Genomic DNA, 18,190 nt, shown 5'->3' on the forward strand with positions numbered 1-18,190 from the left:
ACCTACTAGTGACTTATTATTTATACTTAATCTGTTTTTTTATCAAGGAGCTCGTAAGAAGCATTATACAGGTTGTTTGGAAGTATTTAAGAGTCAGCCGGTTTATGGATACTTGGATTTTTGTAATAGTTTCCCTGTACTTCAGTTTGGTACAAGACTTCCAGACTTCAGATTTAGAATGTATAGAAATAATATGGTCCATGGGATTGTCACTGACTTGGTATACTCTTTTTGATTAATTTGAATTTATATTAGACTTCAAAGAAGGGTTAATTTTATGCTTAGTTATCCCTATTTTGTACGACCACACAAGAACATCGTCCATTCAATGACTGAATCAATTTTTGATCTTGCCCATTTGACCAAACTTCGGCATGTACCTACTCATAAACGTAATATGTGTGCGTATGTTTTCAAGAAAATTGAACGATAAACTTGAACATATTGTGTGGCGGAAATTATTATGAACTAGATACCCACATGATGCCTACGAGGATTGCATCCGTGTAGGTTTCAATTTTAGTAAAAATCCCTTGGGAATTCTATTTTCCGGAATACAATCTATTCTTTTACAATTAGATGATACCGCCTCTTCATCCACATGGATTTAGATTTTTTAATCCCGTGAGAACTCTTTGATTCCCCGGGATTCAAGCTAGCTCTGTACTAAATTTAATAGCTAACAAACAGACAGACAGACAGATACAGTTTCGCATTTATAACATTATAGTTTGGATTAAGTTGAATTATGATTAAATAGATTGAATTTAAAGTTTATAGTAGTAAAGCTTTCATCGAACAGAATTTAGCGATAAGCGAAGTAAAACATCGACTGGAGAACTTTGAATACTCTTCGCCGAATGAGCTCGTGGAGCAACTGAACAAGGCTTTAGACGAAGCCTCAGGCAACATTGTAAAGTTCCTAGACATCGTGCAGTATTCAACCCCGAGCGGTATTTGCAGTGGAGAGAACGACATGCGACATACTACCGAGTTAGATCTGAAACAGTTGGCTCTTCAGAAGGAGGAAATTGTAAGATTTTGCTTCTACAAGGAGTAAGTAACCACGTAGTGTTTGTATTCTCATTATGGAATCTGACCAGCTGGCGCAAAGACACGGTTAGTGCACAGTTTAGCACAAGTGTAAATTAGTTTATAACACCCCCGACGAGTGAAGGTTACAGTAACTAGAAAAGAGCTGATAACTTTCAACCGCCTAAACCGATTTTCTTGGATTATAGCTAAGAACACTCTCGATCAAGCCACCTTTCAAACAAAAAAACTAAATTAAAATCGGTTCATTACTTTAGGAGCTACGATGCCACAGACAGATACACAGATACAGGGTCGGGGGTTAATACATTCCCTAATCAGTAAGAAATTGGTAGTCATCAACGTTGTGACATCATTTAAGTTCTTAAAAACTGATGTCGTCGTCATAACCACCCAGAACTTAGTACCTCTTTACAATGAAGTATATTATATCACGTAGATTAAAATAGATTTTCCAAATAAAATTTCAATTATAAGTTTCCAAGAGGAGGACTCGTGGACAAGAAAAGAAGAAAATAATAAACTAATAGTACAAAGCATAGGTACATCAAAGAATACCATTGAAATGCAAAGCCTTACGTTTTTCTTGTTAACAAGAGCTAAGTATCGGCTTTGTAAATAAGTATGAAGGAGATTTTTCTTTCAAACTTTAAAGTTAGTGAGTTATAATAAATTAAAGTTTATCATGCATTAACACATAGGTTACTTTTATCCCGGAAAATCAATGAGTTCCCACGGGATTTTAAAAAAAACCTTCGCGAACGAAGTCGCCGGCATCAGCTAGTATGAAATAAGTAGGTACCTACCTACTAGCTTTTTCGTTGGAATTTACCTCATCCTTTCTTAGTGGAGTCTACGATGTTATAGAGAAAACTTATAGGTACTTATACACCTTGATATTATTTTAATCATTTTCTACTTTATACATATATCTATATAGAAAGGTTATTTTTAATATATTTTTGTTAGGAAAAGATACACCAGCAGATTTCACGCAAGTTCAAAAGCAGCTCAACGCTAAATCTAATACCATCGTGCGGCATAGGAGTTGGATATAAAAGCACTGTCACAAAGAAGACTGTTAAATATTATCTAATGGAAACGCACAACTTGGCACAGAAACTGACGAATCTAATATATAAAGTACGAATTAATATTAATCTGCTTTCTTATTATTTTATCGCTGAATACTGATGAAGATACTTAGATCAATCTAAATACGATATAGATCAAGGTAATGGATTGTGAATTGGGGTTCAATATTTTCCACATTAATTTCTATAATATAATATCAAAAGAGTCAAACGTTGTTCAGCATATTCATACTGCAAAACTATGAAATAAATTGAGTATGAATTGAAAAACGTGCAAATGAAAAGTATATTTCATTACAAGTGCGGAAAGACTGTCATTGCAAAGAGTTCCGACAAATGTCTACCCGAGCCGAGGCGTAGCTGAAGGCGAGGGTTGACAGTCGGAACGAGTTGCAATGACGGTTCCGCACGTGTACTGAACGACTATTTTTAATACAGTTGCGAAAAAATGAAGCAATTTAATAAAATAATAAAAACACAATAAACTCAACTAACTTAATTTAATTTAATTTAAAACAACTTTATTGTTAATAGATATAAAAAACTAGGGTCGAAATTACTCATTTTAGGCAACCAACAACTAAACTCGCAAAGAAAATTTCTGAAAAATCGCGCCAACCGTAGAATATAAGCAGAGTTTTTTTTTCTTCACCCATTCTGGTAGGCAAAGGGAACTATGCCCATACAGCCAAGTCTTCAGTAGAAGTTTTTTATTGATATGAAATGAAAATGAAATTTAATGAGATGAAATGAAATGAAACCTAACCAAACTCATTCAATCAAATCATTAAATCTGATATTGAAACAAATTAGTAGCTTCTTATTAGAAATACGTATTTGCATGAATCATAAAAACTTCTATGAATTTTTTTAGTAAAAACTTCATGGTTGGTTTTTCTTTTTAATATTTTGACAGTTGGGAAAGAAAAAGCACGAGTGCGGGAAAGGTAAAGAAAAAGCACGAGTATGTAATAGCCCACATCCCGAACGCTATACGTCCCTGCAATACGCCACTTTTTGAGCAACTGTACTAAAAATATATATTAAGGAAACTGCTGAAGCAGGCCGGTCCTGCTAAGAGCTGTATCTGTGATGATTGATGCAATTTATATAATCGAACTCACTATTCTAGAAAAAGAGATACTTAGAAGAGATTAGAAGCAATACGAGGTCCATGTCTCTCGTTGTATTCTAAAGTTTATATTGGAATGTTAAATAACTACATTGTTCCGAGGTTTGGTGAATTAGCTTGTTTAGAAAAAATTCTGTCTATAAAAATTAGTGATTGTCCGGCTTTCTGCTGATGAGTTATCTGTGAGTCTATGTATCATTAATCCGATTAAGTTGAAACTTTGTACAATTGTAGTTGGCACTTGCGTAACGGTTCCAGCATAGTGCCATCAAAGTACGGGTTGCATTGCAAATTGCAATGCATGCCGAGTATGCACAGTTATCATATTTCATAAACTTTTGCAATCAATAATTGGAAGTTCAAAATTCTTAACAAATAAGTTATTGATCAACTAGTTTTTCCCGCAGAATTTTAATGGCTGGCCAGATATTACAGTATGGCTTCTGAATGGAGGTTCGAGAGTGGCGTATACAAAAATATCTGCAGCGGATGTGATCCATTCAGTTATACCAGAGCAAAGTGGCAAGGATTCTGGACGAATTCAAAGCGTTTATATGAAGGTTCCATTCATTTACTGTCGTTTGAAATAAAAACTCCTCAATGTAATAGAAAGACGCATAATTTCAAATTTCTAGACCATCAGTTTAACTTTTTATATTTGTACTGGCTGATGCCCGCGACTTCGTCCGCGTGGATTTACGTTTTTCAAAATCCCGCGGGAACTGTTTGATTTTCCGGGATAAAAAGTAGCCTCTGTGTTAACCCAGGGTATAATCTATCTCCATTCCAATATCCAAATCCGTTCAGCCGTTTTTGCGTGACACATCAAAACATCCACACTTTAACGCGCGGTTCTGAGGCATCAGCACTTGCAGCGCGCGCGAATTGTTGCCACGTGCAAATGTCATACCTGGGTTACTGTATAGTGTTGAAATGGATTGCTCGCTCGACTGTTGTCAGTCAGTGGTAATCAATGTCCGATCTCTTTGTTTCAAATATGGATTTCAGCCGCTCAAATGTCCAAAGCATGACAATATGTTAGCGACAGACTGCCACTGTATCGCTGGTAAAGTCGAGCTGTTGTTGTGGATGGGCTTGTACCGACAACGATCCGCGTTCGAGTCCTGCCTGCCCGTGGGGTACCATCTGAAATTGAAGGAATATGACATGTGTATAAAAAGTACTGCCATGGTATGTTATAATACATTAATTCATTCATTTGTCTCAACCCATCTCCAGCCCACTACTGAGCACGGAGCTTCTCTCAGAAAGAGAAAGATCCTACCAAAAACATTTCAAGTAAATGTTGCCAAGACTCACAAGTTCATAATGTTTTAAAAAGTTATGAGATCTCTAGTAGAGCCAAGCCCCTAACTAAGCTTAGATTTGTGCTGGCCATGGGGCCTATACCAAGTACAAAGTAAAAAGAGCTCTTAAATGCTCTTGACTATATCACATTTCTAACAATAAATCTTGGCGGGGGCACTGCCGTGCCCCCTGATTAGGCCACGCAGGCCAGTGAGGGTTGGCAGACTTCACACACCTGAAAACTCTCAGGTATTCAGGTTTTCTCACGATACTTTTTTGCACCTCGAAAGCAAGTAATTTTAACGCACAAAATTAAGAAACGTTAGAAGAGAGTGTCTGGAGTCGAATTTACCGTTTAGGAGGTCTACCATTGCATTTTTATGTAATAATGCGAATAGACAATTCACAACAACTCTCGGGCTATAAAAAGGTATACTTAATTGTTTGCATATTGCGATACAGTGATTTGCATTAAACTTTTCCTCCAAACTATTAATCGTACGTACACAGAATTAACGCCATCCTTTAAAAAAAAAGTCAACACTTTAATGAGACTTTGGTTGTAATTTACGACCGTGACGTATCATGTTTAATAATGAAATTAATTAATTACCTATCAATAATAATTGTAGCGTTAAATGAAAACAATTAGTAGCACATTAAAGCGCGCAAAGCTGCTCTCGAACAAAGGTGTTTTAATTGATATCGACCATCAAATGCGGTCATGCATGGTTGTGTAAACGGGCAATACCTATAAGCTTTTTGCGGGAACGAAGGTTTTATATTCGTCATTACCGGGAATTAAGTAGGAAACAAAAACGGATAAAAAAAATTATTTTCAGTTTTTTACTAGACGATGGCAGGGTATAGTGGTATTGATTATATTATCGGTTTAATATGATTATGTAAAGCTAAGGAAAAATTAATTAATGGTAAAGTTAGTTATTGTTTTGTTATCATTTAGATGTTGGAGTGTCGGGCTTTCATTTACAAGGGGAAAATAAACAGCGGTTTTCATGGACCTGAGTCTCTTCAAGCTTTTGTAAGAATTAATGCATTGAATAGTGTCAAAGAAACGAAGGTTGGTGTCATACCATGATTATTATCTCTAGAGTTTCTCTCTCAGCTACTTAGCTGCTAAGTCTCAATATCGAGGGTGAACTTTCTACCGGCTATGTATTGGTAGGGGCATTCATGGGTCCAGTGGGCTTCCTTCGATACTACACGACTAAAGGTGGATTTTCGAGTCAAGCATAATTATGTCTCGTCACTAATGCGACTGACGCTTGACTCGAAAGCCCACCTTAAGACGTTACTTATATTAAACGGGATCAGGGAAGCACAGAAGGAAGGTCTATAAAATAGGCTTGGTTCGGACCCTTGCAATAAATCTGTCACTCAGCCAATAACCGACTTGAATCAATGTTGCTTATAGAGTACAATCGATTGAATATGCTTGTGGAAGGCCAAACCACCCTTAAGTAATTTTATCTTTCGAACAGCTTAATGATTAATTATTATTATAGTACTTTTGAATGGGCCTGAAAATATGAGTATTACAAATAAGATTCTTAATTATTTTAATTGGATGAAAATCCAATTTACTTATGGCGAATAGGCAATAATATTTATCATATTTTGATTGTTCTGGATCAACGCAACAATGCCACGAATCAGTCTTCATCGGTCATTAGTCCTTTATTGAAATGCTGAAATGTCTATTATATTCGATAAGAATTAATTAATAATTGCGACCGATAATAATATTGTAATATCATAACTAAGTAATTATATAAAAACTTGTGACTTACCTTTGTATTACGCGTTATAGTTTAATGGTGTGCAAACAACATTTAACCTAAATACGTGTGGTAAAGCCAAAAGTGGTGGAACGGACTGCACCTATAATAGCTAGGTCGGCGATAGGTCAATTATAGCGATTCAATACATTATACACTTCATGCATCTCTATGTAGAGCCATACCACTCTACGCATCCGTTAGGGCCGGCATACATATGGCGAAGCGCTCTGCGCTGCGCTTCGCCATATGTATGCATGCCCGAGAAGTTTTCTAATCGCGTGACACATTATGCGAATTTTTAACAGAGAATGCGCGAGCACGCGCGAGACTGCGCACGGATGCGCGAGTATCCGCACGGATACTCAATTGATTTTAGACATTATTTCAATGAGGACAATGTCGATAATATTAATATAAAAAAAATTTGGAGACCCCCCACTTTTTTGGATGTAACATCCGTCAGTTCGATTTTTTCGTATAAAATATAGCATAAATTATGTAATCCGGACCATCAAATGAAACCTCAATCATCAAAATTGGTCCAGTAATTTAGGCGCTACGGTAGAAATCACATAATCTGATACGAACATACATACTTACCTACATACTTACTTGATTACCTGACCGATAATATATTAATTAATGTACAATCTAAACTGCTGAGATTGAAATTTCACTTCAAAGTCGCTTCAGTCAGGACAAGTATCTTTATATGTACAGACAAACCTTTTTATATGTATAGAGAAGCCTTTTTTTATTAAGTATGTAAAGATTATACAGGCACGCGTTTATAATGACGTTCTGCTATGTATTTGCAGTCGCGCGCATTGTGTATTTCGGGCTTAACTCACCACCAAACAAATCGATATTTACTCGCATACAAGAATTAATGAAGCTATTAGAAGGAATAAACGATAGAACATAATATTTGGTTTCGAAATTGTTCTCATAATTTGTAACAAGGGTGGTATGGATGGTATAGTAAACTAAAGTATTTGCCTTCCGGTACATAACAATTTTAAGGCTTTTGAGATTATTCACAATGAGTCCCGTAATTTTTTTTAGTTAGTTTTCTTTTTTGTAGGTACACGGCGGAATTTAATAATTTGACATGCTCAAATTGGTAGTCGATTCGGCATTATAGAATCAAAATCTCCTGAAGGAAATAAGCTTTTTTTGCTTGTTTATTGTGGACTAGCTGTGCCCGCGACTTCGTTCGCGTGGAATAGTGACTTTTCGGGCAGCATATCAGGCGCGAGGCGTATAGTACGTACTCTGTACGTTAAAAATGTTCGCCGTGATTCTTTAAATTGACATAACTTTTTTATTTATGAACCGATTGACATGAAATAAACACTAAATGTTAAGTGAAGCGTACTATAATATATTAGTGAAAACCGTATCTAAATCGAATAAGCCGTTTCTGATTAGTTCGACTTAGTTCAACGGGTTGCGAAACTGAAGTGGCAAAGGGCAGGTACATAGTTCGAAAAACCGGCCAAGTGCGAGTCAGACTCGCGCACTGAGGGTTCCGTACCTACTCGGGTATTTTTCCAACATTTTGCACGATAAATCAAAAACTATTATACATAAAAATAAATAAAAATCTTAATAGTTATCTTACTTAGAAAATTGAAACACATTTTAATTTTTTTTTTATAATGTAACCACAAATTCGCGGTTTTCAGATTTATTCCTGTACTTGTGCTATAAGACCTACCTACCTGCCAAATTTCATGATTCTAGGTCAACGGGAAGTACCCTATAGGTTTTCTTGAGAGACACAACGGATGGACGGACGGACGGACAGACGGACGGACGCAAAGACAGACAGACAGACAACAAAGTGATCCTATAAGGGTTCCGTTTTTCCTTTTGAGGCACGGAAGCCTAAAAACCGATAGACAGTCGACTGAATCCAGTGCCTGAGACGAGTCTCAGGGAGCCACTGGTTCGGTAGCGTATGAGACGGTCCAGCTGTGAACGTCTTTCGATTGACTGGATGATCATCCAAAACATATAATGTGAACCTATGGAATAATGCTGTATATTCTACTTAATAATGATTTATTAAAGGTTAAAAGTAAAACACTATCTCCCGTGTGGAACCAAGTTCTCAAGATTAACAGAATGGTGTTCATGACCCCAGAGAGGCTGGCTATCAGCCCGCCTATTGTTTTGGTTGAAGTCAACAATACAGACTTATCGGTTAGTGTGCAGGTCAATCTTTGACCTTTTTAACTTTAGGTCACGATATAATGTGGGTAATACTAATAATATTATAAATGAGAAAATGTTTCTGTCTGTTACCTTTTCCGATCTAACCCCCTGAACTGATGGCACAAGACATGCTTGGATCCTGAATACAGACAAAGACTTGTTTTTTATACCAATATTGTAAATGAAAATCTCTGTCTATTTTACGGTTCATCGGTTTAACCGTATTAACAAAATTTGGTCTAGAGAAGGTGTTTTTACCAAAAAATTAAGGAGTATTTACCCAAGTCCTACGGGATTTGCAAGGGCCCATTCGTTTTACTGATTCTGATGAAATTTAGCACAGAAATAGTTTAAATTCTGATACAGACATAGGCTATTTTTCTCCCGGAAATGTAAAAGTTCTTCCGTATTTAAAAAAAAACTACGCATACGAAGTATACGGTCTAGTACTTATTCCATAATAAAGAGTTACATCGAGAAAAGGAAGATTCTTACAAAATCTAAATCCATGTGGTAAAGTCGCGGGCATTAACTAGTGTATAACAAAGCTAAGGTATTGTGCAAAATTCCTAAAGGCATTGTAGGAGTAGGTAAATTTTGAAATGGGCTTTATTTTATCCCAAAATATCAAAGAGATCCCGCGGGATGTTTAAAACCTATATCCATGCAAAAGAAGTCGGGGGCATTATCTTATATAAAATACTTTTTATCCCTGGAAAATAAGGCCCCTTGGGATTTTTAAAAACCTAAACCCTCAAAAAGGAAGCTCTCTAGGGCTAAAAAAATATGTAATAGGAACTAATATTTGTTGACAAAATTACTTAACTCGGTTCTAATGAACCTTTGAGCTAAAGCTTAAAAAAATGCATATTAAAATAAGTTTTTATTTCTAGAGCAAAACCGAATTGATCGGTCGTTTCCAAATCCAGTCAACGGTAGATGACAGACAAGACTACGAATCCGCACCTAAGTTGCAATGGTACGATTTATATAAAGGGGTTGAATGTACTGGCCAAGTGCTTATGTCCGTTCAGTTGTTACAGGTAATTAAGAATCAAGTAAATAATATCTCAAAAACACAATATGATTAGTCATATGCTGCTAATATATCTTGAAGATTAAAATAAAGTTTTAAAAACCAAGGTTTTATTTTTAAGCACTGTAGTCTGTACCTATACTTACTCCCTGGCGCAGTGGAAAACGCTGTGTCCTATAAGTAGAAGGTCTTGGGTTCAATTCATGGCAGGGGTAATTTTTAGGATTTATTATTTCTAATTTGTCTCTAGTCTGGTCAGGTGGGAAGCTTCGGCCGTGACTAGTTACCACCCTACCAGCAAAGCTGTGCTGCCAAGCGACTTTGCGTGCCGGTACGTTGCCGCGTAGAAACAGATCAGGGGTATGGGTTTAGTAAAACTACCATACCCCTTCCAAGTTAGCCAGGTGAGATCGCAGTCAAGAGCTAACTTGTATCAGAATAAAAAAAATGATATCTAAGGATTTAAGAAATAGGTAGGAACTTGTTATGAAAAATTCAATAAGCCCATACACAACGGAGTTCAGAGTTCCTTTAAAGGTATAGGTGTTCCTATGGCCACCTCCCAGCTCCATCATGAAAGCACCTCCATGTTACCATATTCTTGAATTGTCATACGAGTATGTGTTCCAAACTGCTCAAATGGTTGGAACTAGTCTAAAATTCAGTTGCAAGACTTGACCACAAACCTATCACCACGGCTAGTTATTACGGTTCCTGAGATACAGCCCGCTGACAGACAGACAGACACAATTTGGATCCATACTGTGTCCGCCTATTTTTAGGATCCCGTTGGCATCTTTCGGTACGGAATCCTAAAAATAAATGAAGATAAAAACTTTAGGAAACATTAAAAAAATTATTCGTCATAATATTTAGTTAAAAGCGCCATCTAATAAAAGCTCACTTCACTTCGTGGCTAATGAGTAACAGGTTTAAATTTTGAGGAACCATTGTAGGTTGAAATATAAGTCCGTTCTAGCTTTTAAGCTCCATCTATGTAGCTATAAAGGCATCGCGTGCTGACATTATAAGGAGAGTAGCTGTAGCGGAAGCTAGGAGGCACTAGTTTTCTTTAAATGGGTAGATGGCGCTACTATGTTATGATTGAATTTCAAAATGTGCTACATAATATCATGTACGTATCATACTGAAACCAAAAGGTGGGTGGGGTTGGCTTTCTCAATACTTCTTTTAAATAAGGGAACTTCAACCCAATTTCAACCTTTTAAAATAATGGCAACGCTAGAGTTATATCTAAGCTATTACAAGCCAGCCAAATGCGAGTTGGACTCGCGCACTGAGGGTTCCTGACTCGGGTATTTTTTTCTACATTTTGCACGATAAATCAAAAACTATATGAAAATAAATAAAAATCTGTTTTAGAATGTACAGGTAAAGTTCTTTCATAATATGATATCCCACTTGGAATCGTTTCCTTACTTTGAAAATTAAAAATACTGATTATTATCTTTGGTCATGAACACATTTTTTTTTGTGATGTAAGTAACCACAAATTCACGGTTTTCGGATTTTTCCCTTTATTTATGCTATAAGACTACTTTCCAAATTCATTTTCATGATTCTAGGTACAGGAAGTAGCTTATAGATTTTTGATAGACTCAATAGACGGGCAGGCAGACAGACAGACAGACAACAAAGTGACTATAAGGATTCTGATTTCCTGTTGAGGCACGGAAACTTAAAAAGGTGTAGGTATAAGTAGTTTAATCACACCGTATCTGAGGATTATTCTTGTTGATTCGTGTATTCAAAAAAAATTCAAAATTCAAATTATTTTTATTCAATTAAACTTTTATAAGTGCTTTTATAGATACCAGAAAGAGAACTAAAAACTGCAATGTATGGTTCAGTGGAGGAATGTTTTGCGTCCACATCTGTACCTAAAGTTGATGCCCCAGATGATTTTGAATCTCTACCGACTAATCTTTTAGCCATATCTTCTTCTTACAAGTACGTACATTATATATATTATTGTGTTAGAGTATTTTTTACGGTTAGTACATAAACTAACTGAGTAAAAGATTTTAAATCTATTTATATTTCGGTGATGATAATAGATAGGTACATTTTTAGGGTTGACATTTATTGGTGGGGCCTCCGTGAGTTAAACGTTGCAAAGAAGCCGGGTGTCATCTTGGAGATTGAAGAGGTTCTCATCAAATCCGAGGTCATTGCCAATAAACAATCGAACTGCAACTTCCCGAACGGCCGATCATCACATATATTTGAAGCTCCACTGAATGAATCTTACAGTCCTCTTTTGAATATTAAGTTATTTGATAGCAGCACTTTTGGAAGAAGTTTGTTCCTCGGCTCAAAGGTAGTGAAGAATCCTACAAAATACTTAGTAAATTGGCTTCCTAAAAGTGAGAGAGATGTTTCTCTTGGACGAATGTCGATAATGTCTTCGGATTTTGTTCAAGGTAAGGAAATATGACGCTATACGGCTAAATTTAATAAATAAATAATAATTAATTTAGGTATCTGTATTTTGTTGTTAAGTTGCATAGCAAAATTATTTGTTCAAAATTATGTGAATGTATGAATATACATTATTGCACAGCGCAAAAATGAAAAGATTTCAAAAAAGAAAGAAGTAGGTATCTACATATTATATTATAAGTTATAATATATACCGTTATAATTTATAACGGTATTTTTTGACAAATAATAATGTTGGTAAATACCTTGGCAGTCGACAGATTGATTGCAGATATACGAGTACGTAGTGACTTTTAATTTCTGCCGCAATGCTAAACTAAAGACTAGGTAGGTAATTTAGTAGGGCTGGGGGGCTCATTTTCTCAGGCAACTGATTTGACCAAACAATAGCAGTAGGTAGCCTCAATAAATCAACCTGTCTGTATTCATCCAGTAAATTACTTGCAATGCAGTTATTTGTTAAAAACGGCCACACAAATTGTGACAAATAACAATTTTGCTAAGTAACTTATCGACAGACTCCATATAGCATTATTATTTTAAACAGCAAAGCAACTAAACCAAACCTACAACTCTCAGGCACAGATATAGGTATATGATAGGTACTATTACCTAAAGTCAATGTTTCGAAGAATAAATGTTCATTTTTCAGTGAACCAAATGTTATTTGTAAAGAAAAGTTCTCATCTGCCCCAAGAGAGTGTCGATTACGGTAGTAACGAATCTATAATAAAACCTAATAAATGTAGAGAAAAATGCAAGAAATGGCGCACATTGTTCTGGCGTAGAGAACTGGTTGAGGAAGAGTGCACTTTGTTACCTATATTAACTACAAAAAAACAGAAGATAATTACGAGGACGCCGAACGATGAAGAAAAGGATTGGTGGTTAAAATACTTGCGGTCCGATAAAGTAAGGTTTGGCAATACATAGTACAACAAGTGTAAATTAGAAATTTTTAACACCCCCGACAAGAGAAGGTTACAGTAACTAGAAAAGAGCTGATAACTTTCAAACAGCTGATCCGATTTTCTTGGATTATAGCTAAGAACATTCTCGATCAAGCCACCTTTCAAACAAAAAATAATAATAATTAAAATCGGTTCATTAATTTAGGAGCTACGATGCCACAGACAGATACACAGATACACAAGACACACAAATACACACGTCAAACTTATAACACCCCTCTTTTTGGGTCGGGGGTTAAATAGATGTACTTTAGATACTTAATAAATTTATAGTGCTCTACTTCTAAATATTAATAATAATTTTTCAATTAATATAATTCGTGTAATAATAAATGTTCAACTAATAAAATACTTAATATGATTGTTCATAGAATTATAATGATGAAGAAAATGTACCTCTCGGAGAAAAATTAATCGTGAGTAACTTAATAATAAAATGAGTTGAAGCATAAAATGTGAGGATTAGAAGGATAGATTTATTTGCTGTAGTGTTCTGAAGAGGAGAGTTAATAATAAAAGCCTCAGCTCCAAAAAATAGATATTTTTATATAAAATAGATACAAGCAGTTTTTGACTTCTTCTATCGAGGTAATTGTATCCAATCGTCTATGTACCTACTTCATAAGGAATTCAGATTAAAGACTCGAACAGCACATAATATTGACACAGCTTGAAAAGCTTCCAGAAGTCGCAAAATTTTGCATATGGGCTGCAAAAGGAAAATTTATTTAATTTCCATTACCTCACTAAAGATGTCTAAGATAAATACTTAATAATAGTTATTCCTCCTTTAAATACAGGGTGTAACCTACGCTAGTAAAAACTTAGCACCAGCAAAGTAAACACAATCCAATGCCAACAACCATTTGCCTTATCTGTAGTTTTAGTGATTAAGTAATTTCAAACTCGCAATGTATAGCGTGCAAAACTCAGGGTCAATGCCCCACCTAGGCAACGTTCATTGACCTCTAGCGTCAGTCAGATGTTTAATTTGCAATAATAATATATTGTAAACTTTTAAAAATACAGGATTTTTAAATTTCTGTTTCGCGCCTTCATCATCAGCACTATCACCTGTCTTCATTTTTGCTAGCGTTCTGGTTACACCCTGCATAATTTCTCTCCATTAATCTGGTTTTTAATGCGGATCTATAAAAAAATATCTGGGTGACATAACTTTGCTCGTCGTCTTTCGATTTTTTCCCTCGGGTATCACATTATCCTAGTACAACATTATCTAGTTAGAAAACATCCAGATCGTAAGTGCCATTTCCGAGAAACCAATTAGGTAGGGAAGAGGGGGGTAATGAGAACAGCGGCTAAGCTTCGAGCAAATAATTTTTGTAAAAAAGTGATTGCCACTAAGGGCCGGCGCACATAATATGGCGAGTGCGGCGCAGAGCATGCCCGCTAAGTTTTCTAATCGCGTGACACATTACGCGAATTTCTATCAGAGAATGCGCGAGCACGCGCGGGACTGCGCGCGGATGTGCGAGTATCTGCACGGATGCACAATTGGTTTTAGATATTATTTCAATGTCGATAATACTTTGACTGTGAAAAATGCTCTGCGCTGCGCTCCGCCATATGTGCGCCGGCCCTAAGAGTTATTAAGATCTTAAATTTTGAGAATTATTAATTTTGTTAGCAATTTTTGAAAGACATGAGGTACAACAGAAAGTACCATTATTCAAACTTTTCTTTGCATGGCTCCCATTTCCCCCACTCTCCCTTGCATAGTAATTGAATAGATACTATACAAGAATATTATAGGATTAAAGTGTAGAATAAAGAATTGTCTCTAAAGAGTAGGTATAGTTAGATATTGATTACATGGAATAATATTTCTTTCTTTGAAAAATACTTAGCAATTACTTAAACAATTATTAACGTGGCACTTTTTCAAATGCGACTATGTGCTGTTTTCATAAGCAATATTGTTTTCACCTAGATATACGAATCAGAGCTTGAGAACCAACCGGAGTTCTCAAAGTTTAAAGATTGGTGTTCATCACTTAAACTTTATAATGGAAAGAAAACAGGTATCCCGGAGAAGGACGAACAACTCTACTGCGGGACTTTAAAAGCGGGGATTGCAATATATAGATGGCCACCTCCCGCTAATACTGTCGCGGTTAACTATAGCGGAGTCGATTTGCATAAAGGGTATGTTCTTAAAGATCAAGACCTACCTTCGGTAACTTTTGATGATAACTGTATTGTACCGTACCTACCCCTCCCTTGTAGTTACTATACCACTCAAAAAAAGGTGAACAAAATAGCATGCACGCTTTTTAGGGTTCCGTACCTCAAAAGAATAACGGAACCCTTATAGGATAACTTTGTTGTCTGTCTGTCTGTCTGTCAAGAAACCTATAGGATACTTCCCGTAGACCTAGAATCATGAAATTTGGTAGCTAGGTCTTATAGCACAAGTACAGGAATAAATCTGAAAAGCGCGAATTTGTGGTTACATCATTTAAAAAATTTTTTAATGAGTTTCAATTTTCAAAGTAAGATAACTATACCAAGTGGGGTATCATATGAAATGGCTTGCTTGTTTGATTTTGATTGAATACTATAAAAATAACAATAAGCCTTCCAAGTGCGAGTTGGATACGTGCACCAAGGGGATCGTATCTTGGAAGGATAATATGTGTGATTATTTTTTTGTCAAATTATCTACACCTGCAAATATGAGCTGTTGGTAGGCGCAAAAAATATTTTTAATGTTTTAGGTACAAATTAATCATTTTCTGATGGTCCCTTTACTTGTGTAGTGATATATTGCTTCCTGCTAATGACTATAACTCAGCATAAGATTTATTTACTTGAGAGTGCCAAAATATGCAGCATAAATGGCTGTATTTTTTATTGCTTTGACTTAGAAACTTGATTATTTTATAGCTTCTTCCAACCTAGAGTAATGAAATTATTATAAATCTTTAAGTAGAAATATAATATTATTTTAGCAGAAGTACTTATTGCAAAATTTTTTTCTAACAGAATTTTTGACGACCATCCCAGTAACGACCCAGCAAATTTTTTGATTAGAGTTTACTTGATCAAGGCACTCTATTTGAAAATCAAAGATTACATCGGAAGATTGGATGCTTACGTTATACTTAACTGTGGTAAAAAACACTTAGGGGATAGATGTAATTACGTATCGAACACGTTTAACCCAATATTTGGAAGGTGAGGCCAGATTTAAACAAGTGTAAATTAAAAATTTATAACACCCCCGACGAGTGACGGTTACAGTAACTAGAAAAGAGCTGATAACTTTCAAACGGCTGAACCGATTTTCTTGAATCTCGAATTGACGAAAATCTCGATCAAGCCACCTTTCAAACAAAAAAAAAACTAAATTAAAATTGGTTCATTAGTTTAGGAGCTACGATGCCATAGACAGATAGATACACAGATACACACGTCAAACTTATAACACCCCTCTTTTTGGGTCGGGGGTTAAAAAGGTCCTTAACAGGGCTCTCTCCGTCACTTGCTTCCACTCGCTTCATACAATCGTAGTTCCAATTTCATTTGAATATTAAGCAAGCAAAGTCCATGAAATTTTGCAGACATATTCTAGAAACTAATATCTATGTCTGTGGTTTTCCAGATTTCTGCTAAAATATTCGGTTTCAAAGTTACGCGGTCTTAAAAATTTTCATACAAATCTTTGAGCCCCTGTAATTTTAAAACTACATATTTTTAGAAAAATCTAAAACACCACAGACACAGATATTAGTTTCTAGAATATGTCTGCAAAATTTCATGGACTTTGGTTCCTTAATATTCAAATGAAATTGGAACTACGATTGTATGAAGCGAGTAGAAGCGAGTGACGGAGAGAGCCCTCTTAAATAGCAGTCAAATTAGAAATCAACTTAATCTACTTTAATTCTGAAAATGGAAGACTCAACTTTATCTCAGACTTACCTACCTACCTACTAGACATACGAGTAACTTGTGAGACAATCATATTGTTCTCTTTGAACTCTCTTGAACTTATAATATTTATTATGTATTACAATTTTTGTGCCAATATTTTCATTTATTGATATTCATAATGCTTATTAATAATTAATAATATTATCAATATTTTAGTAAAAATATTAATTTTCAAAACCCTTAGCTAAAGTGATATCGGATAAAAATAAATATCGTTGAAAAAACTAATGAATTCATTAGCAGGGCAAAAAATAAAGAAATTTGTAAACATGACAATCGCAAAATAGGCACACACCCTAACCACTCCCTAAAAAGTGTTAGATATAGTGAAAAAGCTTATTTCGGACGAAAACATGACAGATTCATTAAAACGCCATTAACGTTAATATGAGCTAAATTTTCATTTCTTATTTACATTTTTTTCTATTCGATGATAAGATAAACTAGCCATCGAGGCTTGATCCAATCGGCACTTTGATCCATGGGTGCTTTTTCATAGTGGTAATACCAGGTAGATAAGCTTCAAGCCGACTTATCTTATCATTGATTTATTAACAAATAATAAATCGATTCAAAATAAAGATTCAATTTGGTTGAACAAGTCTTTATTCATCAACTGGATTACTTATTGTCTGGATTAGATATAAATGTGATTTTCCAGGATGTATGAATTTAGATGCAGTCTGCCAGAGGATTATCTCCTCACAGTATCGCTATTCAATTATGAGGAATCGCAAACAGATGAACTGATAGGGTGCACAGGCATCGATTTGGAGGATCGAATTTACACCAAACATCGAGCCCGAGTCGGTCTCTCGAAAGAATATAATCTGTAAGTTTCCCTTCATCCTTCACGACATCCTTCGCACGATTTTAAGATTTTAAATCTTCTGTGGAAACTCTTTGATTTTTTTGGGCAATTCCAAGGAATAGGAACCAAGACAACTCTGTACCAAGATGATAATGCCCGCATGTGGATGGTTGCCCATGTGGTTGTAAGTTTTTTGAAAATCCCATGGGAACTCTTTAATTTTCAGAGACCAAAAGTAACCTATGTCCTTCGCCGTGATGCAAGCTATCTTTGTACCTTTCGTCAAAATCGGTAAAACGTATGGGCTGTGAAAAGCCAGCAGATTTTTTTTTTTGAATTTATA

The 18,190-nt window shown here is 35.6% G+C and overlaps 1 protein-coding gene across 1 annotated transcript in view; it reads left to right on the plus strand.

The window, feature by feature from the left end:
• The window catches only part of LOC123880482 (fer-1-like protein 6), a 62,202-nt gene that overhangs the window by 10,130 nt on the left and 33,882 nt on the right, over window positions 1-18,190 (plus strand). The window contains exons 10-24 of the mRNA XM_045928622.1: window positions 48-220; window positions 803-1,033; window positions 2,023-2,196; window positions 3,687-3,839; window positions 4,288-4,470; window positions 5,552-5,668; window positions 8,466-8,597; window positions 9,503-9,652; window positions 11,477-11,616; window positions 11,740-12,089; window positions 12,761-13,020; window positions 13,451-13,495; window positions 15,031-15,245; window positions 16,086-16,277; window positions 17,698-17,868. Coding sequence (XP_045784578.1) covers window positions 48-220; window positions 803-1,033; window positions 2,023-2,196; window positions 3,687-3,839; window positions 4,288-4,470; window positions 5,552-5,668; window positions 8,466-8,597; window positions 9,503-9,652; window positions 11,477-11,616; window positions 11,740-12,089; window positions 12,761-13,020; window positions 13,451-13,495; window positions 15,031-15,245; window positions 16,086-16,277; window positions 17,698-17,868 — 2,686 coding nt within the window. The remainder of the gene's footprint in view (window positions 1-47; window positions 221-802; window positions 1,034-2,022; window positions 2,197-3,686; window positions 3,840-4,287; window positions 4,471-5,551; window positions 5,669-8,465; window positions 8,598-9,502; window positions 9,653-11,476; window positions 11,617-11,739; window positions 12,090-12,760; window positions 13,021-13,450; window positions 13,496-15,030; window positions 15,246-16,085; window positions 16,278-17,697; window positions 17,869-18,190) is intronic.

Source organism: Maniola jurtina, chromosome Z, assembly GCF_905333055.1.
Source record: "Maniola jurtina chromosome Z, ilManJurt1.1, whole genome shotgun sequence".
Classification (NCBI taxonomy): Eukaryota; Metazoa; Arthropoda; class Insecta; order Lepidoptera; family Nymphalidae; genus Maniola; species Maniola jurtina.